This window comes from Thunnus albacares, chromosome 1 (genome assembly GCF_914725855.1).
Source record: "Thunnus albacares chromosome 1, fThuAlb1.1, whole genome shotgun sequence".
Classification (NCBI taxonomy): Eukaryota; Metazoa; Chordata; class Actinopteri; order Scombriformes; family Scombridae; genus Thunnus; species Thunnus albacares.
The window spans coordinates 20,744,032-20,768,954 of NC_058106.1; the positions used below are offsets into that span (position 1 = coordinate 20,744,032).

At 39.2% G+C, this 24,923-nt stretch overlaps 1 protein-coding gene across 3 annotated transcripts in view; it reads right to left on the reverse strand.

Annotated features, from left to right (window-relative positions):
• Window positions 1–2,309: 2,309 nt before the first annotated feature.
• Window positions 2,310–24,923, reverse strand: part of myo1ea (myosin IEa) — a 53,770-nt gene continuing 31,156 nt past the window's right edge. For 2 of the 3 annotated variants that reach the window (XM_044348934.1, XM_044348953.1), the window contains exons 10-29: window positions 22,359–22,555; window positions 22,146–22,226; window positions 21,381–21,467; window positions 21,188–21,271; window positions 19,327–19,494; window positions 18,220–18,305; window positions 16,105–16,186; window positions 15,737–15,843; window positions 13,873–13,971; window positions 13,250–13,394; window positions 10,434–10,548; window positions 10,180–10,349; window positions 9,941–10,086; window positions 8,037–8,183; window positions 7,485–7,642; window positions 6,774–6,863; window positions 6,462–6,666; window positions 5,374–5,409; window positions 4,017–4,186; window positions 2,310–3,896 (exon numbers count right to left, since the gene is read on the reverse strand). In XM_044348934.1, the coding sequence (XP_044204869.1) occupies window positions 3,820–3,896; window positions 4,017–4,186; window positions 5,374–5,409; window positions 6,462–6,666; window positions 6,774–6,863; window positions 7,485–7,642; window positions 8,037–8,183; window positions 9,941–10,086; window positions 10,180–10,349; window positions 10,434–10,548; window positions 13,250–13,394; window positions 13,873–13,971; window positions 15,737–15,843; window positions 16,105–16,186; window positions 18,220–18,305; window positions 19,327–19,494; window positions 21,188–21,271; window positions 21,381–21,467; window positions 22,146–22,226; window positions 22,359–22,555 (2,450 nt within the window). In that variant the 3' untranslated portion in view covers window positions 2,310–3,819. The remainder of the gene's footprint in view (window positions 3,897–4,016; window positions 4,187–5,373; window positions 5,410–6,461; window positions 6,667–6,773; window positions 6,864–7,484; window positions 7,643–8,036; window positions 8,184–9,940; window positions 10,087–10,179; window positions 10,350–10,433; window positions 10,549–13,249; window positions 13,395–13,872; window positions 13,972–15,736; window positions 15,844–16,104; window positions 16,187–18,219; window positions 18,306–19,326; window positions 19,495–21,187; window positions 21,272–21,380; window positions 21,468–22,145; window positions 22,227–22,358; window positions 22,556–24,923) is intronic. The other variant, XM_044348943.1, reaches the window with a different exon arrangement.

The following is a 24,923-nucleotide window of genomic DNA, read 5'->3' on the forward strand; positions in this document are numbered from 1 at the left end:
TGGAGTCTTTTCCTTGGCGTCCTCTTTGAAAATCATGACGTTGGAGTGAATGATGGGTTGTTGAAGACACAGTCATGATGTTTTATGAAATGTCCGAGAACCATGGTACGAAGACTTAAAAGTTGATGTAAATATAAAGTCAGTGGTTTGCGACCTTTTGGGCATTTGACCTCTTAAGCAACGTCTCCTCATCACTGGTTTGTGTGCCAGTTGTGACCAGTTCAACAAGAGGTTTTTGTTGAACCACTACCTTAGATAACATGCTAAGGAATATGCACATTTTAATGTTAGTGTATTAATGGTTCCTGTATTCAACTACTCAGCTTATCCTGATTAAAATTAAGCCCTGCAGTATTCCCAAATTTTTCAGTTTTCCCCAAAACCAATAAAAATGTCGAATAAAGTGAAGTAATAATGTAGTAATTCTATTCTATATAAATTTCAGATTTTTAGCCGTGACTCTAATCACCTTTGTACCTAGTTAAATGACGACAGGCCTATAATGCCAGTTCCCTCCTCTAGTCACAGTATAAAGCACCCAGCTATGCCTACCTATGAAGAAAGTCTAGGTATGGAACCAGGTGTGTAAGGGATAATCCACCCAGTTTTAATACATCAACTTAATCCCTCAAGGCATACACATGGAGCATTTCTTTAAAAAATCTAACTTACCACAATGTGGCATTGCCTGGAAATTGTCCCAAGGATAGACAAGGTCGTTCGTGAAACAAAACAAGAATCATCAGAGAAACTGATTCACCTTCTGCTCCGTCTTGAATCACAGATGTGAAAATAAAAACTGTAGAGGAAAGAGTTTTTGTTGAATTTCTGAATATAGGCATTTACTTTAGATATGACAACAACAGCCTAAACCAAAAACCCTGCACACCCACCCAGGTGTTTCCACTTAATCTGGCTGATTCTCTCTGCTTAAGTTAAAGGTGAGTATAGCTACGATGGAACTGCACTCCAGGTACTAATAAGAAGGATAAAGGTGTATTGCCCTGCTCTGACAGGAGCAACAAAGCTAACAGGAGAGTGAGGTAAACATCTTATCAAGCACATAGTCTTCAGACACCCACACAGTGAGGCACAATATTTAAAATCACCTGTGTGGCCTTTAAAGAGCATCATCGTCTCCTCAGCATGCACAGAGAGAGGCGATGTACTTGACATAACCAAATGTTCCAGTTTCTGTCAGCAGTAAGTGATAGTAAACATACAGCATTTAGGAGAAAGAAAACGATGTATTGATTGAAATTGTTATATATTTTCAGTTGAGAAAACAGGAAAGGCTTCAGGCCTCTGGTCTGGGTAGAGAGGAACTGTGAATGTACTGCTGGCCTTCAAGTTACCCTCCCACAGTGCAGCTGCACAGTCTTAGATCTGACCTTGATTTGTGTTTCGCTTAACAGCTGTAGGATTCACTTATGCCAAGAATTATGCAACCGCAGTTGCATAGAAGATGTTTTGTTGCACTGCAGCAGCTGAACAGTCAGGGCAAATTAACATTGTTTACTCAACTATAAAACTGTATAACTTCAGTGCACTTTAGGGGTCTGAATCATTCAGTGATTTTCAAGGTACTTTTATTGCCCATGACCTCTATCAAAGATCAGTGATTTGCACCATGGTTAAATTTCTCTACAATTACTCACCCAGGATTAATAATCCAAAGGGCTGTTGCTTCAGATCAGACTGTTTTCACAGCCGACAAGCTGACTAGTCCAGTAGGGAAAGTGCAGGTGTTCACAATAACAATGTCTCTGTTCTACTAAAAGAATCCCAGTGAGTCATGACTCTGTGACATTTAATTTTATCATTTACACCTGTGCGTTTCCTACTGTAGCATGTCAAAATGTAAAAAGCTTGTGTTTATTGAAAATAAACAGCTCTGTAGTTACCACTGAAGACACTGAAGGCATGTCCTTTGTATTTTTGTTTTTCTTAGGAATGTTATCAACCAGAAGTTTATTTTTTTTACTATTTAAAGTTGCACACAATGGAATTTTTAAGGCTGATACTGACATTTTTTGATTATTGTAAGGAAGAAAATTAAGAAATGCAAATACAATTCTGTAATTTCTTCATGTTATTCTTTACAGAGTGGAGAAAGCTCATATAAAACATCATTTAGACAATAATGAAGGGAAACTCTGCAGCACATTACTCTTTAAAACAAACAATTGGCTTTAACAAAATTATATTTGAACAGTTAGATGACTTAATTAAACATCTGTTAAGTGCAGTTTGATCAAAGTTATCTGTGATGGCATGTGAATGTCAGGTAATAAACATAAAACACCTGCTTGATCATTGGTCATTTAATGGTTCCTCTTATAATAAAACAAAATAAAGCAGTTAAATTTACAATATTACATACTTTATTAAAAGACTCATCTACTGTTTTGTATTGCACAAGGATGCTTTTCAACCATCCAAGATCAAACTATATTTGATGATGCAGAGGATCTACGACAGAAGTCCCAGCAGTTCTTACTGACTAGAGCATAATGTGGTTATTTGATTTAAAAAAAATACAAAGGAATGTGTAAGTAATGCAACAGCAGTGCAAAAGATGTGCAGGAACAGTTGAGCCAAAGCAAAAGGAATTCTTTGTAGTGCCACAGAAAAATGCCAACAAATATCTTTCACCTAAAACCACTTTTGCGCTTGACAAAACAAAAATCCATTCACCCTATTCTGTGATAATTATCTACGTGTCGCTGAACGGGAAATAAAGCAGCCCTGTGAGTATCGAAAGCAGAGAGAGTGAGAGAGAGAGAAAAAAAAGAATACTAAGATCCTTCAGAAAAAATACAAAACAATTAATTTAAATCAGCAACAGGCGTACTCCTACATATGAACACATATACAGAATCAGATCTAAAAATGCCTGTTTTATCGTTTCATGTAAACAAATTAGTCTCCTCAGTAACTAGGCTTATTGCTAGCTTGGCAATCTGTCCTTCATAGACTTGACTTACTGGCTGTGGCATGATGAGCAAGTGACGGTGTCTGTGTCTAAGGTAGTACCTGTACCAATAAAGTGCTAATACACCACAGACAGCATGCTCAGGTTACAGTATACATGGCCTCTTTTCTGTGTCTAAAATATACTGGTGTGATAGAAAAACAAAACAAAAAAAACTAGAGATGAAGGTGGTTTTCCAGGTGATTCACCACTTGACCGCACAGACTGATTAAAATGCATTGCTTTGGTATTTAAAATCATGTAAAAATCACAGTGTGATTAATTACTGAATGTCTGTTCCCTGTAAGCAGTGACAGTTTTGCATCCAAATAAATATTCCTGGTAAAAACAACTTCAGTTTCCAACAACGAGCCGGTGACACTGGCACCGGCAACCGCCTTCGCTTCAGCAATCAAACCTTCATCTAAAAAACGACGAGTGGAGATTAAAATCGCAACCTCGTCCCACAGATTAAGCATACTTCATTCCAACGCTTCAAAGTGTTTGCGCTCGAAAAAAACCTCTCAGCAAGGTGAAAATGACAGTAAGGAGGACACAGAAAAGCTATAAATACAATAAATAGTTTTTGTTCAGTACTCAGAGGGACTGTGGAGGAAAACAGACCCCGGGGTCAAACAGTCTTCTTGTCTTGACTGTCTTTTGGTCTGGTGTAACAGAGAGTTACATTCATTTACTACAAAGGCAGTAGTGGAGGAAGTGTGAGCTTTTTCTCCTCAAAAAATCTCACAGCGCTTCACTCTCTGACTATAAGCACCATCCCGTCCTCTGAGAGGGTCAGCAGGGACGCAGCAGACTCTCCTCCTCGTGCTGTAAACCCGCGGCTTCTAGATCTTGGTGACGTAGTTGTTGGGGAAAAGTCCCTGCTTTCCACGAAGTCGTCCTGTCCACCATCCAGATGCATCTAAACAACAAATACGGCTAAATTAGAATCTCATTTCAGACCGACGTTTGGCAAGATCTTCACAAACACAGACATTATGATATCAAGAATAGGATGCCGTCTAAAATGCTGTCTTCTTACCCTCTTTGATTATGTCAATAACGTCATCAGCATTGAAGCTGAGCTCGTCTGTGTCCTGAGCGTCGTAGGCGTACAAGGCTTTGCACTGGGGCACCTGCGGTTTGGGTTTGGGTGCGGGTTTGGGTCGTCCTCCTCCTGGTGGAGGCCTGGTGGCTGACGGTCTGTGGGCCCTGAGGTGTCAGAAGACAAAGAAGGAAACCACACAACTGTCAACATCTGCAGTGGGGTCCGCCTACAGGAGGGCACTAAATGAAAGAGCGAGTTTACTGTGCTGCAGTGGCTGTGAAGGTAACTCAGAAGTGTCAGAGTGCATCTTAAAATATTTGTGCATGTACAATCACCATCTTGTTATGTAAAAAGCCACATTTTTTTAGCTTAAATTTTAGGGTTGTATTGTTCATAGCTGTTAGAAACAATAGTCAAATTAAACACTTGGTGTGTTTTTGGTTTTAAAACTGACAGCGACCATAAATCCTCCTGGAAGCTATAAAAATGTGTCACACACAAGTATATGACAACGTAAACAATATTTGTTTGTGTTGTCGTGTTTCATTTTAAAAGAATGCAGTAGTTCATCAATCAGCCACAAGATGGTGATCTAGTACATGCTGTATATTTGCATCAACAAATGAACTGAGACTGAAAAATGTTGAAATTTTATGAAACCTTCCAGAGCAAAGAAAGGTGAAACACAGTCAGTGTATTTCAGTTCATCACTCAGGCTTTGCACTTAGGGCTCTGTAAATGTACATGGGAAACCATATTTATATACTGTATGGTCAGTATATTCTCTTTTATCATTATTTTGTAAACACAATGCCAAATGTAATACAAAATGCTGTGAGAGTGAAGCAAATAATTCAGGATAGTGCCGTCACCATAGTTAGGGGTCAACATATACGGAAATTGTTAGCTTATAAATATGCTATATATGCATTTACTGAATACAAATATTTCCATTGCTCTCTTATGACTGTGCTTGAAAGCAACTTTCATCTTTAATATCCACTTCTTTTTTTTTTTATAAAACGGATCCCTGATGAAAAATGAGCCAGCAGAAGTGCACAGCAGGGATTCTTTCATTACAAAAATGAAAGATCTTCCACAAAAAGACGAATTTTAAAATAATTCCTCTTTGATATAAACTGAACTGCAGCAGAAAAAAAGATATTAGTTGCGAACTACGGTTGGCTCCTTTAGCGAGTTTGAACTTCTTTGCAGTAAAAATTTTTTTTAAAAAAGAAAGTATTTCACTATTAGCAGCTTAAAAATGTACAGAAGCATAAACATGTCCTGCTACTGAAAGCTTTTCTACTACTGAACCACCACCCAAAACACTGCAAACACTCCAACTCACATTCCTCCATTTGAAGCTGGTCGTCTGTCTCCATTACTACAAAAGAATAAATTATCCAAATTATGGCAAATTACAGAAACACAAGCGTGTGTATTAATGTGTGTCTTTGATGTCTATGTGCATGTCTGGTAACTGTGCATGTGAAGTTAGAGAAAACATTTCCAGATAACACTGTCTAGTAGCATTAACCTGCAGGTATGTATGCTGTTCACACAAAATCTTTGTGTTTGTAAAGAAAACTATATAAAATATAATTGAGCCTCTAAGTTAATACATTAATTTATAGAAGGTAGAGACAATAATGTGTCACTTGGAAAAGGATTTTAAACCTAACCTTAATTACACTTGCAAATAGTGCTTCAATGCTGGGTCATATTAGGCTGAATGATGTTTAGTGTTAGTTAGCTATTAATCATTAGCTATTATTAGGTCTGACATGCACAGTACCTGTCTACTTAATTGTAGAAATAGAAAATAGAAATTAAGAGAAGGGTCTCATCTTTTGGGAAAGAGTGTCACATCAAGTGTAAAGACACGTGAGGCCAGTGTTGAACTTAAAACACCACAGAAGTGACGAACTGCTCTCAGTTCTGGTGCAGAAAACTTGTTCTACTTCTTTAACCATCAGTATTTTATCACTTGCAACACACACTTTTAATTTTCTTTTTTAGTGCAACCCTGAGATTTTAATTTCTGGCCAGTGAGATGCCAATAAAGACACTAATGTGTGAGTCTCAATTGTCAAATATAAGACATGACAGAAGCGACTGAGTTCTCAAAGCAACACAAGATATCAAATAGAGCTCCAAAGAGGCCAAATAACCTGAGACCAGATCACAACAGAATTGCAAAACTATTTAATATGTCAAAGAGAGCATTTCTCCAAAATCATGCCAAACACAAGATATATCACAATATGGAACTAACCAACAGTGATATAGTTGACAAATACTGATAAATTGCATTTAATATGTTTAATATGACCCACCTTTGTAGCAGAAAAGCTTCTACATCCTTTTTCCTAACACGTTGTCTGTGTGTGTGTGTGTTATTTAGACTATAGTAGTGTGTTCGTGCCAGTTTCTCACCCAGCAGCTCCTTGGTCAGGGACCCTCAGACAATCCAGGTTTGGCTGCGGCCGGTTGCTGCCTCGCTCGTTCAGCTGGTTGATGTTGCTGGGCAGGAAGGGGCGCGTCGCGTTGCTGGATGAGGGATTCTTCTGGTTGTGATGCTGAGCGTTCCTCTGATTGGCTACATGGTTAATATTTTTCACTCCACCGTTCTGGTGAGCAACTGCGAGGAGGAAACAGAAGGACGAGGATGGGTCACAGTGTGTTTTAGACAGTCCGCATGGAAACACGAAAATGCTTGTTTCAGTGGCAGTGCGGTGAAGGCTGTACCTGGAGGTCCCGGTGCAGCGCGGGAAGGGGTGTTCTGGTGAGTTCTGGACACGCTGGAGCGGCTCTGAGTGAAGCTCTTCCTGGTGGGACCTAAATAGAGACAACACAATGAGCTTAACTGAAAGAAACTGAGAGGTGAGATAATATCATGAGCTATATTTTGAACTGATGTATATTGTCAGAGGTGGGACCGAGTCATTTCTGTGTGAGTCTTGTACCCTGACATTGAAGTTTTCAGTCAAGTCTGAAGTAAAAAAGGGTTTTTTTTTTTGTATTAAACATGTAATAATAATGAGTTATTTATTAAACTGAATGCCATTTGAAATGTTAAAACCAACAGAATAATAGTAAATACCAATTCAAATGAATATAAATCAGAAATGCTTTACAGAGTTTGTGTACAGCACATTTACAAATGTATTTGATCGTAATTCACTGTAGTTACAATTATACATAAAATGAGATGTAGTCTGCCTTTGAAACAAAAAAATCACTAAGACTGGACTTAATAAAATAACATGCAGTTAGATGCACAATTCTTATAGTTCTATATGCTATAGTTCAAGTCAAGGTTGAGATTTTTTTAGTTTTTCTTTGTAGGTCATGATTGAAGTCATCAAATTCATCATGTGACTTGAGTCCACACCTCTGATACACATTGCTCATAGTGAGAACAGGACATGGCTGTTCTTCGGGTCCACTAATACTCACGTGTGTTCTTGGGAAGCCCGAGGCCAACGCTGACCTGCAGAGATTTGCTCGAGGGCTTCAGTACAGGCATGTCTCCCTGACCCTGGATAAACATGACCTGCCGGGAACCGCCTCCACTCAAAAAGCCCCAGTTCTCCTTCTTCAACTTCATCTCCAGTCTGAAAACAACACAAATAGAAGTTTTGTATTGCTCAAGCTTAATTTACATCCTCTACATCAGAGTGATGGTTCATGTGACTTCATTAGGACATCATTTTGAAAATATGTTATATGTCACATTAGAGTTACAGTTTTTTCAGTTTTGCCTTTAAATATAGATTTTTTTAAATCTGTTTGAGCTGCTGAATCCATTAAACATCTCAACAAAGTCAGAAATGATTAAGTGTCAAATACATTTTAGAGGAACATCAACACTAAGGCAATATTTTAATGTTTCTTGAATGCAAGTTTAAAAATTGAGGATGAGTACTGAGTATAACTGACTGCGATAGATTTGTGTAGTTTGCTGTTTTGACTCCCAATTGGAATGTTATTTTCTGTGTGTTTACTTACGTGTTACTAAACTTGAGTGGTAGCTTCCTCTGGGTTTTCTCCTCAAACCTGCGGGCCAACAAGCTGATGAACTCCGTCTTAAAGACACACTCCAGCAGGCTGTCGTACTCCTGCTCATGCAGGATCAAGAAATCATCCTGCATTGTACTGAAAAACATGAACACAACAGCTAGTGAGGCTCAATTTTAAAATCCGTGAAACAAATCTCACCGAGCGAAATTACACTCACAAGATTTTTTTTTTTTTAATGTATTTTGCAAAGACGCTCTGCACCTCAACCGTTCTGCTTTGATGGGAGTCAAGATGGAGAGTCAGAATCAGTTTTCACATTTGCATAGTGACACACAAAGCGGCTCACATCTAAAGAGGGGAGACAGCTTGTGCCCGTAACTCACACAAGGATACTTTGTTCCTTCCAGTGAAGTGGAGTTTTTTCTCTGATGAGCTTTTACAACTCATGCTTTTACTCATTTCACCACCTGGTCCGTATTACCCCACTGACTCAAAAGCCACATGCTTGCATCAACAGCTCTGTGATTTCTACCTCTAAAACAAGTTATACAGCGTTCCCAACAACAAAGCCCCCACAACTCATTCTGTCCCTTTTATTTCCTTCTTTCTTTGTAGTAAACTGGTCGACATTCTTTCATGAGAATGTTTTTAACTGATTTCAGCAACATTTCTGAGATGTGCACAAAAACTGCTCTCAGTCAGACCTACACACACACAAAGGGACGGACACACACAGGAGGTAGTTTTGATATACTCCACATGTTTTTGATATCCCTTGTGTGACATTTACAGGAATATGGGAACTTGTGTGTGATTGGAAATCCAGACTGTGGCTTTGAAGTAGAGTCATGACTCTGTGCAAATGTCTACAGTTTACATGTTGGGCCCCTGCACCACTGTGTGCCTCTGCTGCATGTTTAGCAGCAATTGTATTGTTTTAGAAACAACTCATTACCTACTGGTACCTTCCTATACTTGTAAATTTTGATTTATTTTTTTTTTTAACATGTGCCTGTGAATCCCAGGGAGGACTCTGTGATTCACCAGCTTTGAGATAAAGGCATTGGCAGGTTTCAAGGATTTTGGAAAAAGTAATTTTATTTCCTCTTCTATTAACATACCAAGAAACAACAAGTAGTAGCTCAGTTACAATGATGTTTTAGATGGTGCATACATGGTAACATAATAATAAAAGAATTACACAATAGTATATTGTCGTGTAATTCAGCTCATGGTATGCAGGCATTGTTTTTTTATTGTTTTTTAAGCATTATGCTCTTTAAGCCAAGACACACTTGTCAGTGTTTTATCATTTGTTGAAACAACAATATGTATTTGAGTTTGGCAACGTGGCTCAGCTCATGTGATGCTTCTTAACTAATCTGTGTAAGCTTGATAAAGATTGTCCATGAGCTGGAAAACTCCTAAAATGAACATGACATCATACTACAAATAAAGATTTTTTAGTTATTTGAATTCATATAAACATGCAGCAGGTGACTGGAGAAGTGGAGGAGGTAGGCAGTGATGTAGCATCAAGAGTGTTGGTGTATGCTAATAGAACGAGCAACAAATTTTGTTTATACTGACCGTCTTTGTTTGACTTGGTTGTGTTCATATGATTGTATGCTAGATGGAACATGCAACTAAAAAGTTACTTTAGACTCCACTGAAATCACCTAAAGGAATAATGTACTCCAGCATTATTCTGTCTGGAGAAAAGTAACTTTCCCTGCTCTGCGGAAGGGTGACACATAGCTTCAAGATGTAAAAGCTACATAAAAAGCTTTGTTCACAGTCAGAGAGAAGATACATTTCTTTAGGAATATTGCAACCCAGTTTTTCCCACATCGGAAGGAACTATATGCTGAAAGGTAGTGTCCATTTCATACCTGAGAGACACCGCCAAGATCTTCTCCACATCAATCCGCCTCTTCACCACCTCTGTCACCTGCCCTTTCTCTGGTCCCTGTTTCACCTTTTCTCTTCCAATCAGGTACACAGATTTAGGGGTCAGGATCAAGTCCCTCTTAATTCCCTGAGCAGAAAAAAACACAACATCTCCATACAGTAAATGTTTTGTCAGTTGTTGCGCCAAAGAAACAGGCTGCAGACTGAAGAAAAAACAAACCTTGAACCGGCGGTCATATTTTGTGACTTTGTCGGCAAAGTCGATTTTTTCTCTCTTGGCCAGAAACTGTCGCAGCTCAGGCCTGTCGTCCATACCCAGGTAGTCACCTATAAAGTTTCTGTTGAGGCTGTGTCGCCGCCTCTCCTTGCGATTCAACAGCAGGTCAGAAGCTGCACAAACCCACAGAGAGAAAGAGAGTGAGAGACAGGGACGGATAGACGGGCACAAATGTTATAAAAAGTTTCCTTACTCACCTTCTTCTCTCATCTGGACATACTTCTTGCGGGCCTGGTATTTCCTCCAGGCTCTCTGGATGGTCCTGGCGAAGCCATCAAACTTGCGCTCCCTTGTCTCTTCCAGCAGAAAGAGCTGTGAACACAAAGAAAGAGACACGACACAACAGTAAGAGACAGTCATACCTCAGTGCACAAACCCAAACAGACACACCTAAATACACTGAATGGAAGGAATGACAAGCATACTGAACATGCCTGAGTACAGTTGAATACACATAGTCCATTCTCTGCTGGCAACTTCACTGATCATCTTTTTTGCACTTCAATGTGAGAGTGGAAGTTTGACTCCTAATGGACTACAGTTAATGTCCTTATCTGACAGCAAGAAGCGTCGGAAACTGTTTGGTTGAAACGTTGACGGGTATCAAATCATTTCTCGAAACACTGCAGTCACTCTGGTCATGCTTCACTGACCTGAACAGCAACGTTGTATAAACTTGCGTGTAAAAAAATGAGATTATATCAACACCAAAACAATGTCAGCCAGAGGCCTGTTACGCAAAAGCAATTTTCTAGCACTGCTTTCACGTAGATCGCAAAATGGTGCCGGCGTCCCATTTCCTACTCGTGCACAGGTCATATGGTGGGTTCTTTATTAGTTAAACGCGTCAGAATCAATGTGAGAGGAAATGAACTTATGTTGCAAGTTGCAGTTTACAAGTTGCACATTTGGTAAAGTGGGACAGAGATTTTTTGTACAGAATGCAAACACTAAAAAGCTAGCTCAGCCACATTTTTACAATTAACAGAACTTGCACTTCACAGCTTAGATGATTCCTGTCTTTCAATTGTACACACTTAAACTGGATTGATTTGTTGTAATTCCTGGTTAATAACAAAGACTAAGCTAAATAAATTGTAATATTGTAAAATATGTTTGATTTCAGATATATTTGCACTTTTTGTTCTGTGTGTTGTTCATCAACACCACGTTCTATATTCTTCTATATGATCAATAAAACTCTTACACACATTTAAAAAATGTTTTTTTCTGGATATAAAGTTATTTCCCCACTTCCCGCTCAAGGAGCTGACTCTGCGCCAAGAGACCACCAGTCTTTTCACCAGTCTATGTCATTTCCTGACGGGCCTCTAGACACGCAATCACAATCTCTGCCCTCTCCCTGCCAGACTAAACATCCTGCCCGCTGCTGTAACAGGCCTGGCATTGACACAGCCCGGCCACAGGCCGCAGTGTGACAGCACAGGACCGAACCACAAGCAACATTAAATACAACATCTCAACAGATCAAACTTCAACCCCAAAAGCTGTGAGGAGAGAAATACGTCAATTGATTCATTTATCTATGAAGTTACATCATGAAATCACTGAGGCTTCAATGTTTTTTCGTCAGACAGGTAATTGACAGTGACAGATCCAAGAACAAACAGCAGGTGGTGTTTTGTCTTATATTACATGGTGATGAATTTAGCTCAAGGAGGAAAAACTCAAAAAAGGTTTCAGCCTTTCTATTATTACGTCTTTATAACTCAAATATCTGACAGGCATTTCAAACCAAAGCAGTATTGATCTTACTGATGATCATAGGGCTGCAACTCCCTAATATTTTCATTATCAATGAATCTGTCAATCATGTGTACCTTAATTGATAAGTAATTTAGTCTATAAAAGGAATTATGTCTTTAAACAACCAAGTTCCAAACCCAAAATATACAAAACTGAGAAAAGCAGCAAATCCTCATTTTTTAAGGCAGGAAAGTGAATTTTAAAAAATGACCTAAATTATATAATAGCACACTTATTTTAAATCGATTCACATGTGAATGACAACTCTCTGTGCTCATCGTTCTGCCTCAGCGCAGCACTTGTAAGACCTCACATGCACAGTAAGCCAGCAGCTCATCCATCACCACTGTGGGGGAGAAACTCTTCTCCAACATCTGGCTCGGTATCAAACTTTACTTATTACATCCAACAGAAAAGTGCTTGAGTCACACAACTAATTAGCTAGTGTCAGTGTCTTATCAGACAGAAAGGCTTGTTTTGAGAAGCCTGTCAGCTCATTTCAGCGGTCCGCCCTGTGTGATATTTGCGTTTCATAAGTACACCTCAGTGACTCGGACTTTCAGTCTGGCACTGTGGGGGGATGGGGGCTCTTGGCGGCGCACTGCTGCAATGAATAAGTAAAGGCATTCAGTATCAGCTGTAAGGCCTGAATTAAGACTAAGATGTCTGTGTATTAGCCTCTAAGCATACATCTGTGTGTGTGTGCACGTGCATGCTCGGCCGTGCGTGATGTGTACAAATGTTAATAAGTGAAAGCTCAGGCTTCACACAAGTGCTGCTTTCATAGAAACCATGAAAAAAAGTGGTTATGGTGGAAAAAGACAACCCTTTACGATGTTCCCCCGACTCTGCAACCACAGCCTGAGCTTGTGTTTTAGTTCCAAAGTGGTGTTGACTCAGTGCTGACGTGGTACAAGGGTCGGGTTGAGTCTCCTCCCCTACAACAAGGATTTGAGCATGATTCAGGACACTAGTGCCCTTTTATGGAGTTTAGTGTAATGGTGAGTTCAGTTTTCCCCCTGCTAACAAATAGGCTTTTTGCATGTCAGCAGACACACTGACATGTGATATGAACTCTACATCTGTACAAAGATAACATATGAAAGAGTTGTGACGTGGTACTTTTGCTCGATGAATGCAAAGTGGAAAGATTTCAAATGGAGATGGAGTATTAGAAAAAGGGCGAAGACGAAGCAAAAGAACAGAGAACGTGACAGTCTGAAGGTGAGGAAGAGAACAAACGTACCGACTCGGGGGCCTTAACGAAGATCTTGGTGCGACCAAGCTGGAACTGATCCTGGTCCATGTTTACAGACCGTAAGAGATGAAGGACGCCTTGTTTCTCATCTCCTCGCCATGTTGGCCAGGACTCTTTGGTCAGGATGGCATACCTGAGGACCAGAAAGTTTATCAGAGACAGAATGTTAAAAGTGCTGTGTGTTTCAGAGTGTCTCCTCAATAAGGCTAAACACGCAGCTTGACGATTGACCCAGTGAACCCAACTGACCCAAAGAGATGCTGCACTCTTTCCTACTGACTGGGACCACAGAATAAGTGCTGCTGTTGCTGCTCTCATCCCAACCCAAATCAAAGATTATGATGATGATGGCCTGACCAGCGTAGACCGGAGCTGGAGAGACACATTTTGTGTTCATGTCCAAAGTGAAGGAAGGATGTGTTCAGTGCCCTTAAAGTAATATTGCAATATAATATCCTCAAGTAGTCTTCAGGCTTACAGATCTGACTAGTGGCCAACATTAAGTGTGTTACAGTTAGGTGGTTTAAACCTGACCCCTTTATTTATACAGATCTTAATGAGATGGAGAATAACAAATAGTGTGACATCACTTTGAGTCTGAGGTGTGTTACCTGTTGAGGAACTTCTTGAAAACTCTGCGGTAGGCGTAACCAGCACGCCTTACCCTGATGTTTTCCTTCAGACCCAGGTACTCCACCTGATGCTTTACGCTAAAGACAGAAAAAGAAACAAAGATGAATATTAGGATAAAATTATGTCAGACTTTTCACTGAAGCGATGTTGACTACTGATGGAAGGTTTGATTACTTTTATGTGTTTTTTGGACAGACAAAAAGGAGACTTTTGGGACATTTTGTGGCTTATAATGGATGCTTGTTATTGTTTTTGAATTCTTTTGGACATTATAGGCTTGATGATGGGGGAGACTGTTATAGAACGCTACAATAATTCCCCTCTTTTAGTGAACTGGACTAAAAACACAATAAATACTCACACATGCTTACTGCTGACCCTCTGAATGTGAAGTGGTATTGATGGACATTTATTCCCCCCTTTTTTTGTTACACCATCCTTAAATGTATGTGTTTTAATTTTATGTTTTTGACACTGCTGACTTTTTGTGATATCATGTTGGTGTTGTAAATATGTAAATTTGAGAATAAAAAAGTTAATAGAAAAAGACATAAAAAACTAAAAATAAAAACAATATCCAAGCAACCAACTGCAACAAGTGTCTATATCCAGAAAAAATATTAATATTCAATTAACTTTGATTTATAACCACAACTACCTTGCAGCAGTGGTTTGAGATATCAGCTATTATTCTTAACTCTTTACTAGGTTCAGTATACTACACATAAAGCTCCCGCTCCACTGGCGGAAGGGATAATCACAGGTTCATTGTATGCAAACGAGTTGCGTTTTGCTAACTTCTTCTCAAACAAAGACCTTAAGTACTACTTAGTACACTCAGACTTCCTGTGAAAACAGCGGTTCCGGTGCAAATTAACGAGCCACCCTGCACCGGACTCATAACAGGAAGGTCATAGGCTCTGAACAATACAGCAGCAACTCTACATCTGAACATGTAGTACCCAAGCCCTGTGAGCAGGGAGGAAAGAGCGAGAAACTGAAACAAAGGGATAAAGAAGGGGGAAATGTGAGACATGTCTCACATGACTTGGTCTTCAGACGGATAGAAAACATCCAAATAAGACCAGAAAAATGGTTGGAGGCAGAACAGAAGTCTTTGAAGCAGCAGCACTGACCAACATCTGAACAATGATCCAGTGTTGACCTTTTATGTGTGAATAGTTAAAGACCTACACCCATGTTTATTAAACTTTTAAAAGTGAAATTTTGGACTTAAGTGAAAGAGTGATTGTGCAAAATATCATTGATCATTAGCACTATGTCTAATTCGTGTTGCTCATGTGCTTCCATCTTCTAATGGCATTGAATAAAGCTGGCATTGATTTTCTCTACAATCACTTTTCATGCATCTTTACTGTCAATGTGGTGCTAAATTCTCCTGATTGTCTGTTTTCTCTGATGTATTTCCTCCAACTTGACTTTATTTTTGTTTCCATTTCAGTCAATTTTCTATTATTTCATCTCTATTTATACATTATAAATATATTAGATTGTTGTTCATTTCAGGATTTTACAAAAATAAGAATAACTTTTAAAAAAATCACACAGTATTCTTTTGCAAAAGAACATGTCACTGAGTAAAATGGGAGGATATTTTATGATGATTAAGCAAGATCACTTAAGAGCTGCTCTTATTGTATGTTACTCCCACACTTCCCTGTAAATGGGATGAAGTCACTTGATAAATGTGCCTCATTACTCACATTAAGCAAGGATTTTTTTTAAACTCTTAAACTGTCTCTTTACAGCATTCTTAAGTATAATTTTTGGTTGGAGTTTTAATTATATGTGTGACAGTGAGGGTGACAGGGGATGACTTACCGACTCTCTTCCCAGTCTCTGGGCTTCTTGGTTTCGTTAGGTTTGATGCAACGGATGTAGTGTGGAGTACATTTCATCAGTGTGCTCACCAAATCATTGGCTTGTCTCTGAGATTTGAAGTAAGAGCAAAGATCAAGAAAGGGGGAAAAAAAGAAGATGAGAGTGATGATGATGATAACGCTGTTAAGGTAATGAAAACCCAACATACTGGGACTTATTGAAATACTGACTCTGAGGGCCACTCCTGTGAGTCCACTGAATAGCAAACATATAGCACACATTATCTTTTCAAAGGTCTTTTCCCACGGGGACCCTGATAAGAAGGAGGGGCAGGTGTATGCAGTACACACACTTTGCTGAACACACACCTTTATTTTGCTGCCTGCAGTTGTGGGCCGACCCTTCTTTTCAGCGTTGAGGTTTTCTGGAAACAGTGCTCTGATGAAGGCGCTGTAAGGGGACAAAGGTGAAGAGACTGAGTCAGTATCAACAAAAACATATGTTGTAGACCTGGAAAAGCAGTAATGTCTAGTTTCTCTGGCAGCCAAAAACAAAAATGCAGTTAATGATTGAAGGACCTTCGACAAAGGTTAATGGTTTGAATTCCTAAACCACTTGGGAAAGTCTGAGTTGGGGGTGGGTGGGAAAATTAGGGATGTGTGTGCACACTGTAGTATATTTGAACAAACCCTCCCTGTGCAGCTAATCTCCCCAAGGCCACTGCTGTAAATAAGAATGTGAGCAATTATTTGACAACGCTCCAGTTGCAGTAAAATAATTCAGGCATGAATGACTTTTGCTTGAATTTTGGCCTTCTGCACGATGAAGCACTATTTGAGGAATATATTTTAGGTAACTGTAAATGTTTCATTTGTAGATGTGTTTTATAACAACATCTTCACTAGGACATCTTGCTGCAGGTCAGAATGTCACAGATATCTGTGAAGTTTCCATACACTCAGGTTTCTCTCAACTAAAGACAGACACTCTTGTTACCAGGATATCTTATAACTTACCAGAACTTAAAGGATAGTGGCTCAGATTTGTACTTTTGAGCTCATTTTCATTATTACAGATTTTTTTTCCCATATAACTTGGTATACAGTGGTAAGAGAGATGACAAGTCATCTGAAACCTCAGACTACGCCATTATAAAAATAATTTAGCATCTCATCAAAACATACTTGGACTCTCTTGGCTCAAGTCTCACATGCTCCTGTGTTATGGAAAAGTGCACACCAACTTTTTGAGAAGGACTAGAAGCTCTCCCTCGAGAATGAACGACGTCACTGTTTTCCTCAAAGCCGTAAATTGAAATTAATGATGATGTCTAGCAGTTGTTCTTGGCACTTACGCTGTAAATTGGACACTTTTTAAAGACTTATTTAAAAGGCTTGCCTGGATAATCTGATGCAGGTAAAACAATATAAAACACGGTCACGATCTTCGGGGCTTCTGTTCCCTTTTACCAAAATTATTTTTCGCTTCAGTGATCAGCACATCTGTCATTCAGGCACCGAGCGTGTGGCTCCTTTTGAACTGTGTCGGCTTTGAAAACTCACATACAAATGTGATGGCCTGTTCTGAAGCTGACATGTACTGCTGCTCGGCATTCAATTTATTACAACTTGCTTACATCTCTGCCTTTGGTGTTTTGTTGTTTTATTATTTCAAAGTGCTTTTTCATGTTGGGATTTTTTATATAATCCCCTATCTGCGATTTTCCCACATTGGTATTTGTTTGGTTTTAAACTTCTGACTCAAGGCTATGGACACAGAAGAAAGGATCAGCAGGTTATGTGTACAAATAGACCAGAAGTCTGCTAATACTGTCCAGCTGACAATACTGGTCATTCCTTTCTTCTCCATTTAGACCTGCTGCTCTCAGGAATGAGGCTGCTTCCTTCCTTCTCATGCTTCCTTTGTGACTGTGCCAAACTCTTTTATCTATGTGTTTTTATATGTGTATGTGATATACTGTACATATACATGCATACTGTATATATATGTGCATTTTCGAGCACGTGTCTGAATGGGATTTTGACATAACCTCCTTTCACGCCTCACAGAACGTACACACAAAGGGTTTGAGCAGTGGCTTGAGGCCTGCGGGGGTTACGCAGACAATGCGGGCTGTTTGCACAGATGGCCACTTTGACACAAAGAAAGCCCAAGAAACCATAACACAGGGAGACCAGACTCCACAATGCAGCCCCGCAGGGAGACTGCACTTGTAAGGCCAGACTGGGTAGACCCCAAAAGCCGCATATCTGAACAGCAGCCAGACGTGATTCAGGGCAGAGGGCACGACGTAACGCGGCCCTGCACACTTCTGTTACATCCCGCCAGTTTCCAGATGCAAAGGACATCTGAAGCTCTCATTCAGATGTATTCAATTACGACCATATGCATCACAATAGTGAGTGAGCTCCATAGAAAGCCTCACCACATGTCGCTGCAATGTGGAAATAGGAGTTACTTACATTTGACTGCTCTGCATCAACTCAATGAGGTCGTTGAAAAGGACGTCTCGGTTCCTCTCACAGAATCCTTCTGCGTCGTAGGACACCTGGAGGATGATTAGGGAGAGGTGATAATTATCATAGGGGACGAGGTTAAGCTGTTTAAAACCTGCAGCAAAATGAGACATGCGAAAAATCAAATTTTGACTGATATTCCGACCTAAATCAATGGCTTGAATTTTATGGGAGAAGAAAATGATGGGTTGCAGAGCCAAGCTTTACACCTCCCTGGATTAGCCTCCTTATAAAACCAGCAGTGGTTTCAAAGTGTGTAAATTAAACTGTGTTATTTCTCCTACACTATAGGCAGAGCTTGGAGGAATGTTTAAAGCCCGGTCATGGGAGCCCCCTCAAGTCTTTATGACATGGCTCATTAAGCCTGCGGCATGTGTACCAAGCTGAGGCCACCACACATCTGGAGAATGACACAGGACAACCTCGGCCAAGACCACCAAAATGAAAACGAATGTTAAAAAAAAAACATTTGATCAGCTGCAATATTCAAATGAAATGAGGTGGATTAATATGTGTCACGCTGTTACATAATGGGGACTGCATTTATAAATACACAAAGAAGGTGCAGAAGAGAGGAGAGAGTGTTAAATTAGATGGGAAAAACTTAAAAAGATGAAGATGACGACAGCAACTCCAGAATTAAATTACCAGCTGCAGAACTGGTATTTATGACAGATCATACAAGTAGGGAGCAACAGGAACAGCTCCCATACCAACACCATAAAAAATGACACTTTAATAACTTTCTATTTCCAGAAGTTTCTGTCAGTTCCACACTGCAGACTGTGTGCACACAGTAACATGATAGTCAGTTTATACCAAGGCCAAGTGTATGTGGTTTGCTTTAAATGTTGTTTTGTACTGCACCGTTTTGTGAACCAAGACATACCAGCGTCGGTGAAGTGCGATGTTTATGTCAAAGCCGAGTTCTGTTTATCAAAAACATACCAGCTGAGGCTAATACCTTTTAAACAGAACTATCAGGGACACTGGGAGTTGTGAGAGGACAAATGTACCAAACTCCTCAAAACAAACACATGCACTCAGACTGACCTTGCCTGCGTAGTGGTGGATGATGAAGCCTTGGTTCCAGCTGTTGAAGTGTTCGTGAGTGTTGATCTGGACTCTCAGCTTCTGCAGCATGGTCTGATCAGCTCCCTCGCCCACAGCGTGCATGGTGGCACACACATCATCCAGGATGCACATGATGCCAGGGGGACTCTGAGACCACAGGGAAAACACTTTGCATTCATGTTTTTCAGAGAAGTTACTAGCTTGGACGTTACATATTCTGAAGTTGATTGAATATCATTTTTTTGTCTCCAGGGCTTATATGTGCCAGAGATAAAACAATTGACTGAAAATTAGTAACAATGTTGATAATTTAACAATCGTTTAACTCATTTATCAAGCAAAAATGCCCCAAAATATGAACTTGTTCCTGCTTCTCAAACGTAATGTCTTCTGTGATAGTAAATGTAATATTTTTAAGGTTTGTACTGTTGGTCAGACAAAACAAGATATTTGAAGACATCACTTGGGCTCTGGGGAATTGGGATGGGCATTTTTCACAATTTTCTGACATTTTATAGAAAATAATGGGCAGATTAATCTGTAATTAAAATAATTGTAGTTGCAGCACTAATATGTAGCATTTGAAGTTGATGATTAATAGTAAATATCATTAAAAAAATTAGAGAAATAAATTAAGGTCACTTCAGCTGATGGGATAATAATAATAATAATAATAATAATAATAATAATAATAATAATTATTCTTCTTCTTCTTCTTCTTCTTCTTATTATTATTATTATTATTATTATTATTATTATTATTATTATTATTATTATTATTATTATTATTATTATTATTATTATTATTATTATTATTATGTATTAAATGAGAACTCAATACAAAATTTGTTGCACAAACACATAAAGAATCGCGCTTTTCGACACTAATTATGCATGTAAAGGAGATGTAAAAGCTACAAATCTAAATCTAAATCTTCAAATCAGTGGAGTAATACACAGCCCTGTTTGGCTCCATCATGTCCAGAGCTAATCAGCGGCCTTTAGTGTGCACAGTGGTAACAGTGTCTCTAACTCAGAGAACACAAGTCTCTGTTGAAAGGACACATGCAAACTTGTCACTGGATTAACCAAAAAGGGTCTGGGTGTAAAGAGCTAAACTGTCAGGCACTGAATCAGATCCCCTGCTCCTCTCAGATAGAGGCTTGTTTTAAAACCCTTGTTGTGGATTTCATGGATTAGACCTCTCAGTGGGACAGATAAATCAAATTAAGAGGCATGTCGGCACGTTTGAGGATATTAAGTCACTAGTCATGGCAACAGAGCAGAAACTTGGCGAGGAACTTGTGCAACTCAGTTTACATTCACAAGGATAATAAAACTACCAAATGTTTCTTATAAAAACCTGATGACTATTGATACCCTTGTTTGTTGTGAATGTAAGTTGACAAATGGAAAACAGCACTATATTTTCAGATTAACAACTCTCAAAAGTTTATTTATTTGTTTTTTTGTTTTTTTGTTTTTTTGTTTGTTTATCTGTTTGCTATTTAGCAGGATATCTCAAAAACTGTCTTGTTTTTTGCATATATGTGATTTCCCTTCTCTGTTCCCAGGTGTGTTATGTGCATGTTGTTATGGCAATGCATCAGAGCAAATCAAAATTTCTTACCATTGCAAAATAGAGCATTTTCTTTATCCATTTTTACTATTTTCTCATGAGCTATGTAAAAAAATATGTTGCATGTGCTGAGATGCACATGCAGATTAGACATTTCTAAACATTTCGTATTATTAAAATAAGACATTTTGAGGATTGTGCACTCTTGTCATACACAATCAGCATTATAGTTTCTTTATTATTTACTTATGGTTGACTTACTTTGCTCTCGATGAGATCACAGACGATCTTGTTGTTGAAGTACTCAATGGGAGTCCACTTGATGCCCTCCTGCACATACTCCTCCTACAAAAAAGAGACAGTGGGAGAGTGCAGAGTCAGAATATAAACCAACTAATAAGGCTGGTAATAAAAAATAGAGACCAAAAAGAAGAAGAGTCTGGAGGAACATCACCTGCTCTGCCTTTAGAGTCAGCTCGATGAATATCTGCTGGAGTTTCTCATTCACAAAGTTGATGCAGAACTGTTCGAATCCATTTTTCTAATGAAGAGACAACATGGTTAATAAAATCCATACAGACTAAGTGAGTTTTGTCTTCAGTTGAGTACGGAAATCCTCTAAGCTCAATGGGCTTTGTTTGGCACGGGAGCCATATGCAGGCTGCCTGGTATAAGAGGAAGGGCCGCATTGTGCAATTCACAGCACATACAATGGACATTCGGCATTAGCCTTATGTGGTGGTGGTCTGCATCTTCCTGTGGTCATCGAAATGTAGCTGACCTTTTCTTACATTGTGTATACAAAGAGAGGACCTTCAAAGTGAACGACAGACAAAGCTGGTGGAGCTGATTAGATATTATTCAGAGGGGATAACGTTATGTCACGTCATGGTACACACTAACAATCTGTGCTTCATATTAGGAGCCTAGAGCTCTTGCACACCAAAAGAAGACAAAAACACTTCCATTTAGTTTGTCCAGTCCTATCAACAACTCCATTAAGCAAACTAAACAAACACATAATCAGATTAGAAAGGCATGTTGATGTCTGCCTTCAATCTGCAATCAGGAGATGGAACTTAATCCACATACTTTATAAATTAGTCTTATCCTTTGTGTTTAATCTGTTTAAATGCTCAAAGTTAATACCTGTTAATCTAATTTATGTGTTGCTACAGAGTAAAACATGTGTCAGCATGTGAAACGACCAAACACTTACTTGGAAAATTTCAAATCCATAAATGTCCAACACTCCGATATTTAACTCCTGTTGATCCTTCACCATGGCTTTGTTGATGGACTGAAAACAAAGGATTGTGTTACAAGATAAAGGTTTATTACAGGTTATTTCAGCTTTTGTTTTACTTATTACAACTTCTGATATTTATTATTTATTTATGAACTAAACTAAACTAAACTGAAGCAATCATACCTCAACCAGGTAGTCAAACACACGTGCATGCAGGGCTTTGGAGAGGGCGTCACGTGTGTAACACGCTTGCTCCACATTCAGTGTCACGTCAATAGACTCCAGCGCGCTTCCCCACTTGCTGTCCATCTTGCGGCTGGTCAGTTTCTCCTTCAGACGGTTCTGGTCAATTCCAAGCAAAAACGCAGGAAAGGCTAGAACTGTAAAAAGATAGAAGAGTTCAACTGTTAATTTTCCTCTTTTAAGATAAACCTCAGAGTGTGTACACTCAACTGGCATAATTACATTTTATGGCAGGACAGATGTTTTAATCCTGCATTAATTTACACACAATAATCAATTATTGTGGAAAACAGCGAAATAAAGCAGCACATTAGTGCTGGGTCCCACTCTTAAATAGCAATGAGACATTTCCCTTTGCTAAAACAAGTATGCAAATCAAACGCAGGACTGCATTCATTCGAAAGGTGGCCTTATGTAACCTTTGCATAGCAGAAAGAACCACTGTGTTCCGTATACCTTTTATACTCTTATCAATAGATCTAGTCTGACAAATCAGAAAAGCTTCGACTCATTATTTCATTGTGTACGACTGTGGTGTAAATCCACAAAATTGGGGCCGTTTTGTGGTCACACAACTGAAACTAAACATCTCCTCGAGAGAATTCAAAGTAGATGAGCTTTGAATTACTGCTGGATGCAAAATAGAAGAATAGCTTTGGACTAAAGAAGTGTGTTGAGCACACAGCATATCTTTTGCCGCGACCTGGCGTTGATGCCGTCCCCTGAGAGCCCCTCCCTGCCTTATTACAGTGACTCACTTCCCCTAAAAGGAAATGGCTCTCAGGCCTGCAGACTCACTGTGTCTGGGAATGCATCAGACCACTGCAGTAGCTCCCCTTTTGGGACATTAGGGTGTGACTGACCGTACGCCAGCTTAAAACATTAGGAAAAGTTATCCTTTGTGTTACGCAGGAAAGGTATGGATTGCATACAATAGCCTGAAGACTTACACGGGCTGTTTAGGTGAATTTCGAGAACAATGCTCATAAGAGTACGAGTTTCCCTGCAGGAAATTTGTTAGTCAAAGTGGTGGTGGACAATGAGAGAAATCGCAAGGGGTGTTGTCTGTACAGAAGTTTGCCGAGCATGTGACGTCACCTATACAACAATCCTGTCACTCAGTGCTTTACTGCTATAATATTGACTTTGCTTGGCTCTTGATGATAATAATTTTGAATAATGACATTTTGGATATTTGCATGTTGAAGTTCCGGTGTGGGGGCTCTTTAGCCAAGGTGGTACAGAATAAGGAGATGAAATAAACCCTGTGTCTCAAAAACCATGATCAAAAGATTGGAAATATTGACATCTGTTCATAGAAAATGAACAAATCCGCTGTGAAAATGGAGACATTCCTGATAAGACTGTCACACCTTTACAGATTATTAAGAGTTACATCACATCTGCGATGGATTTTCTATGCCCGGGTTTCCCAGCAGTTTTTAAAGGATTTCTTTCACAGATTTAGATGAGAAGGCTGATACCACTCTCCTATCTGTACAATAAATACGCAGCTGCAGCCACCAGCCAGTTAGCTTAGCTTAGCACAAAGACTGGAAACAGGGGGAAACAGCTAGCCTGCTCCGTAGGCCTGCAAAGGTAACAAAAACTGCCAATCAGCACAGCTAACACTTAATAATTAACACGTTATATCTTGGTTCATACAAAAATCAAAGTCTAAAGATTGATTGGCTGATTGTGGTTTTACCTGAACTACTTCTCAGCCAGTTGCCATACTTTCTTTAATTTCTTTGTGCTAACCAGCTGCTGGCTGTAGCTTTATATTTGTAATCACCTCATGTAACTCTTAGAAAGAAAACTAATAACAGTATTTCCCAAAATGTTGAACTATTCCTTTGAAGGACTTTCTCAACTCTTCTGTACGGATTAATTTGATCCGGTACATTAACACAACATCTCAATTACAATTCACTCAGAGCCAAGGAACGCCCTGATCACACTCACAACTCTAGTCAAGATCTCCACAGATATGAAAGCTTTTTTTTATGCTGAATGATGCAACCATACAGAATTGCATCTTGGATTTTAATATTTTACCCAATACAAAGATGATGAAACATTTGATCGAGCAGATGCAGAATATATATGTGATGTTGTCAAACAGCATCAAATGAACATTTAATATTATGCTGAAGCTACTTAAGAGAAAATTTACAGGTAATGTTTAGAATATTCTAGATGGTTAAAGTATGTAAATGATGATTTTTTTGTTTGTAATTTGGAAGAGCATTTAAAAAACAAAGATTTCCTCCTCAAGTACTAATTTATACAAAACATTACTGTCAGGATAAAGTTACTTTCAACCAGAAATAATGTCCCAACCAGCCTAATGTCTAAATGGTTTGTACAAGTAGTCTCAACATTTCTTTCAACAAGAGCTGACGCACTGACTCTTCTCGCTGACTGTGAGTCGATGTTTATGTGAACTTGGCCGGTGCAGTTTCGCATGTGGACAGGGGGTCTGGATATATACAACACACAGGA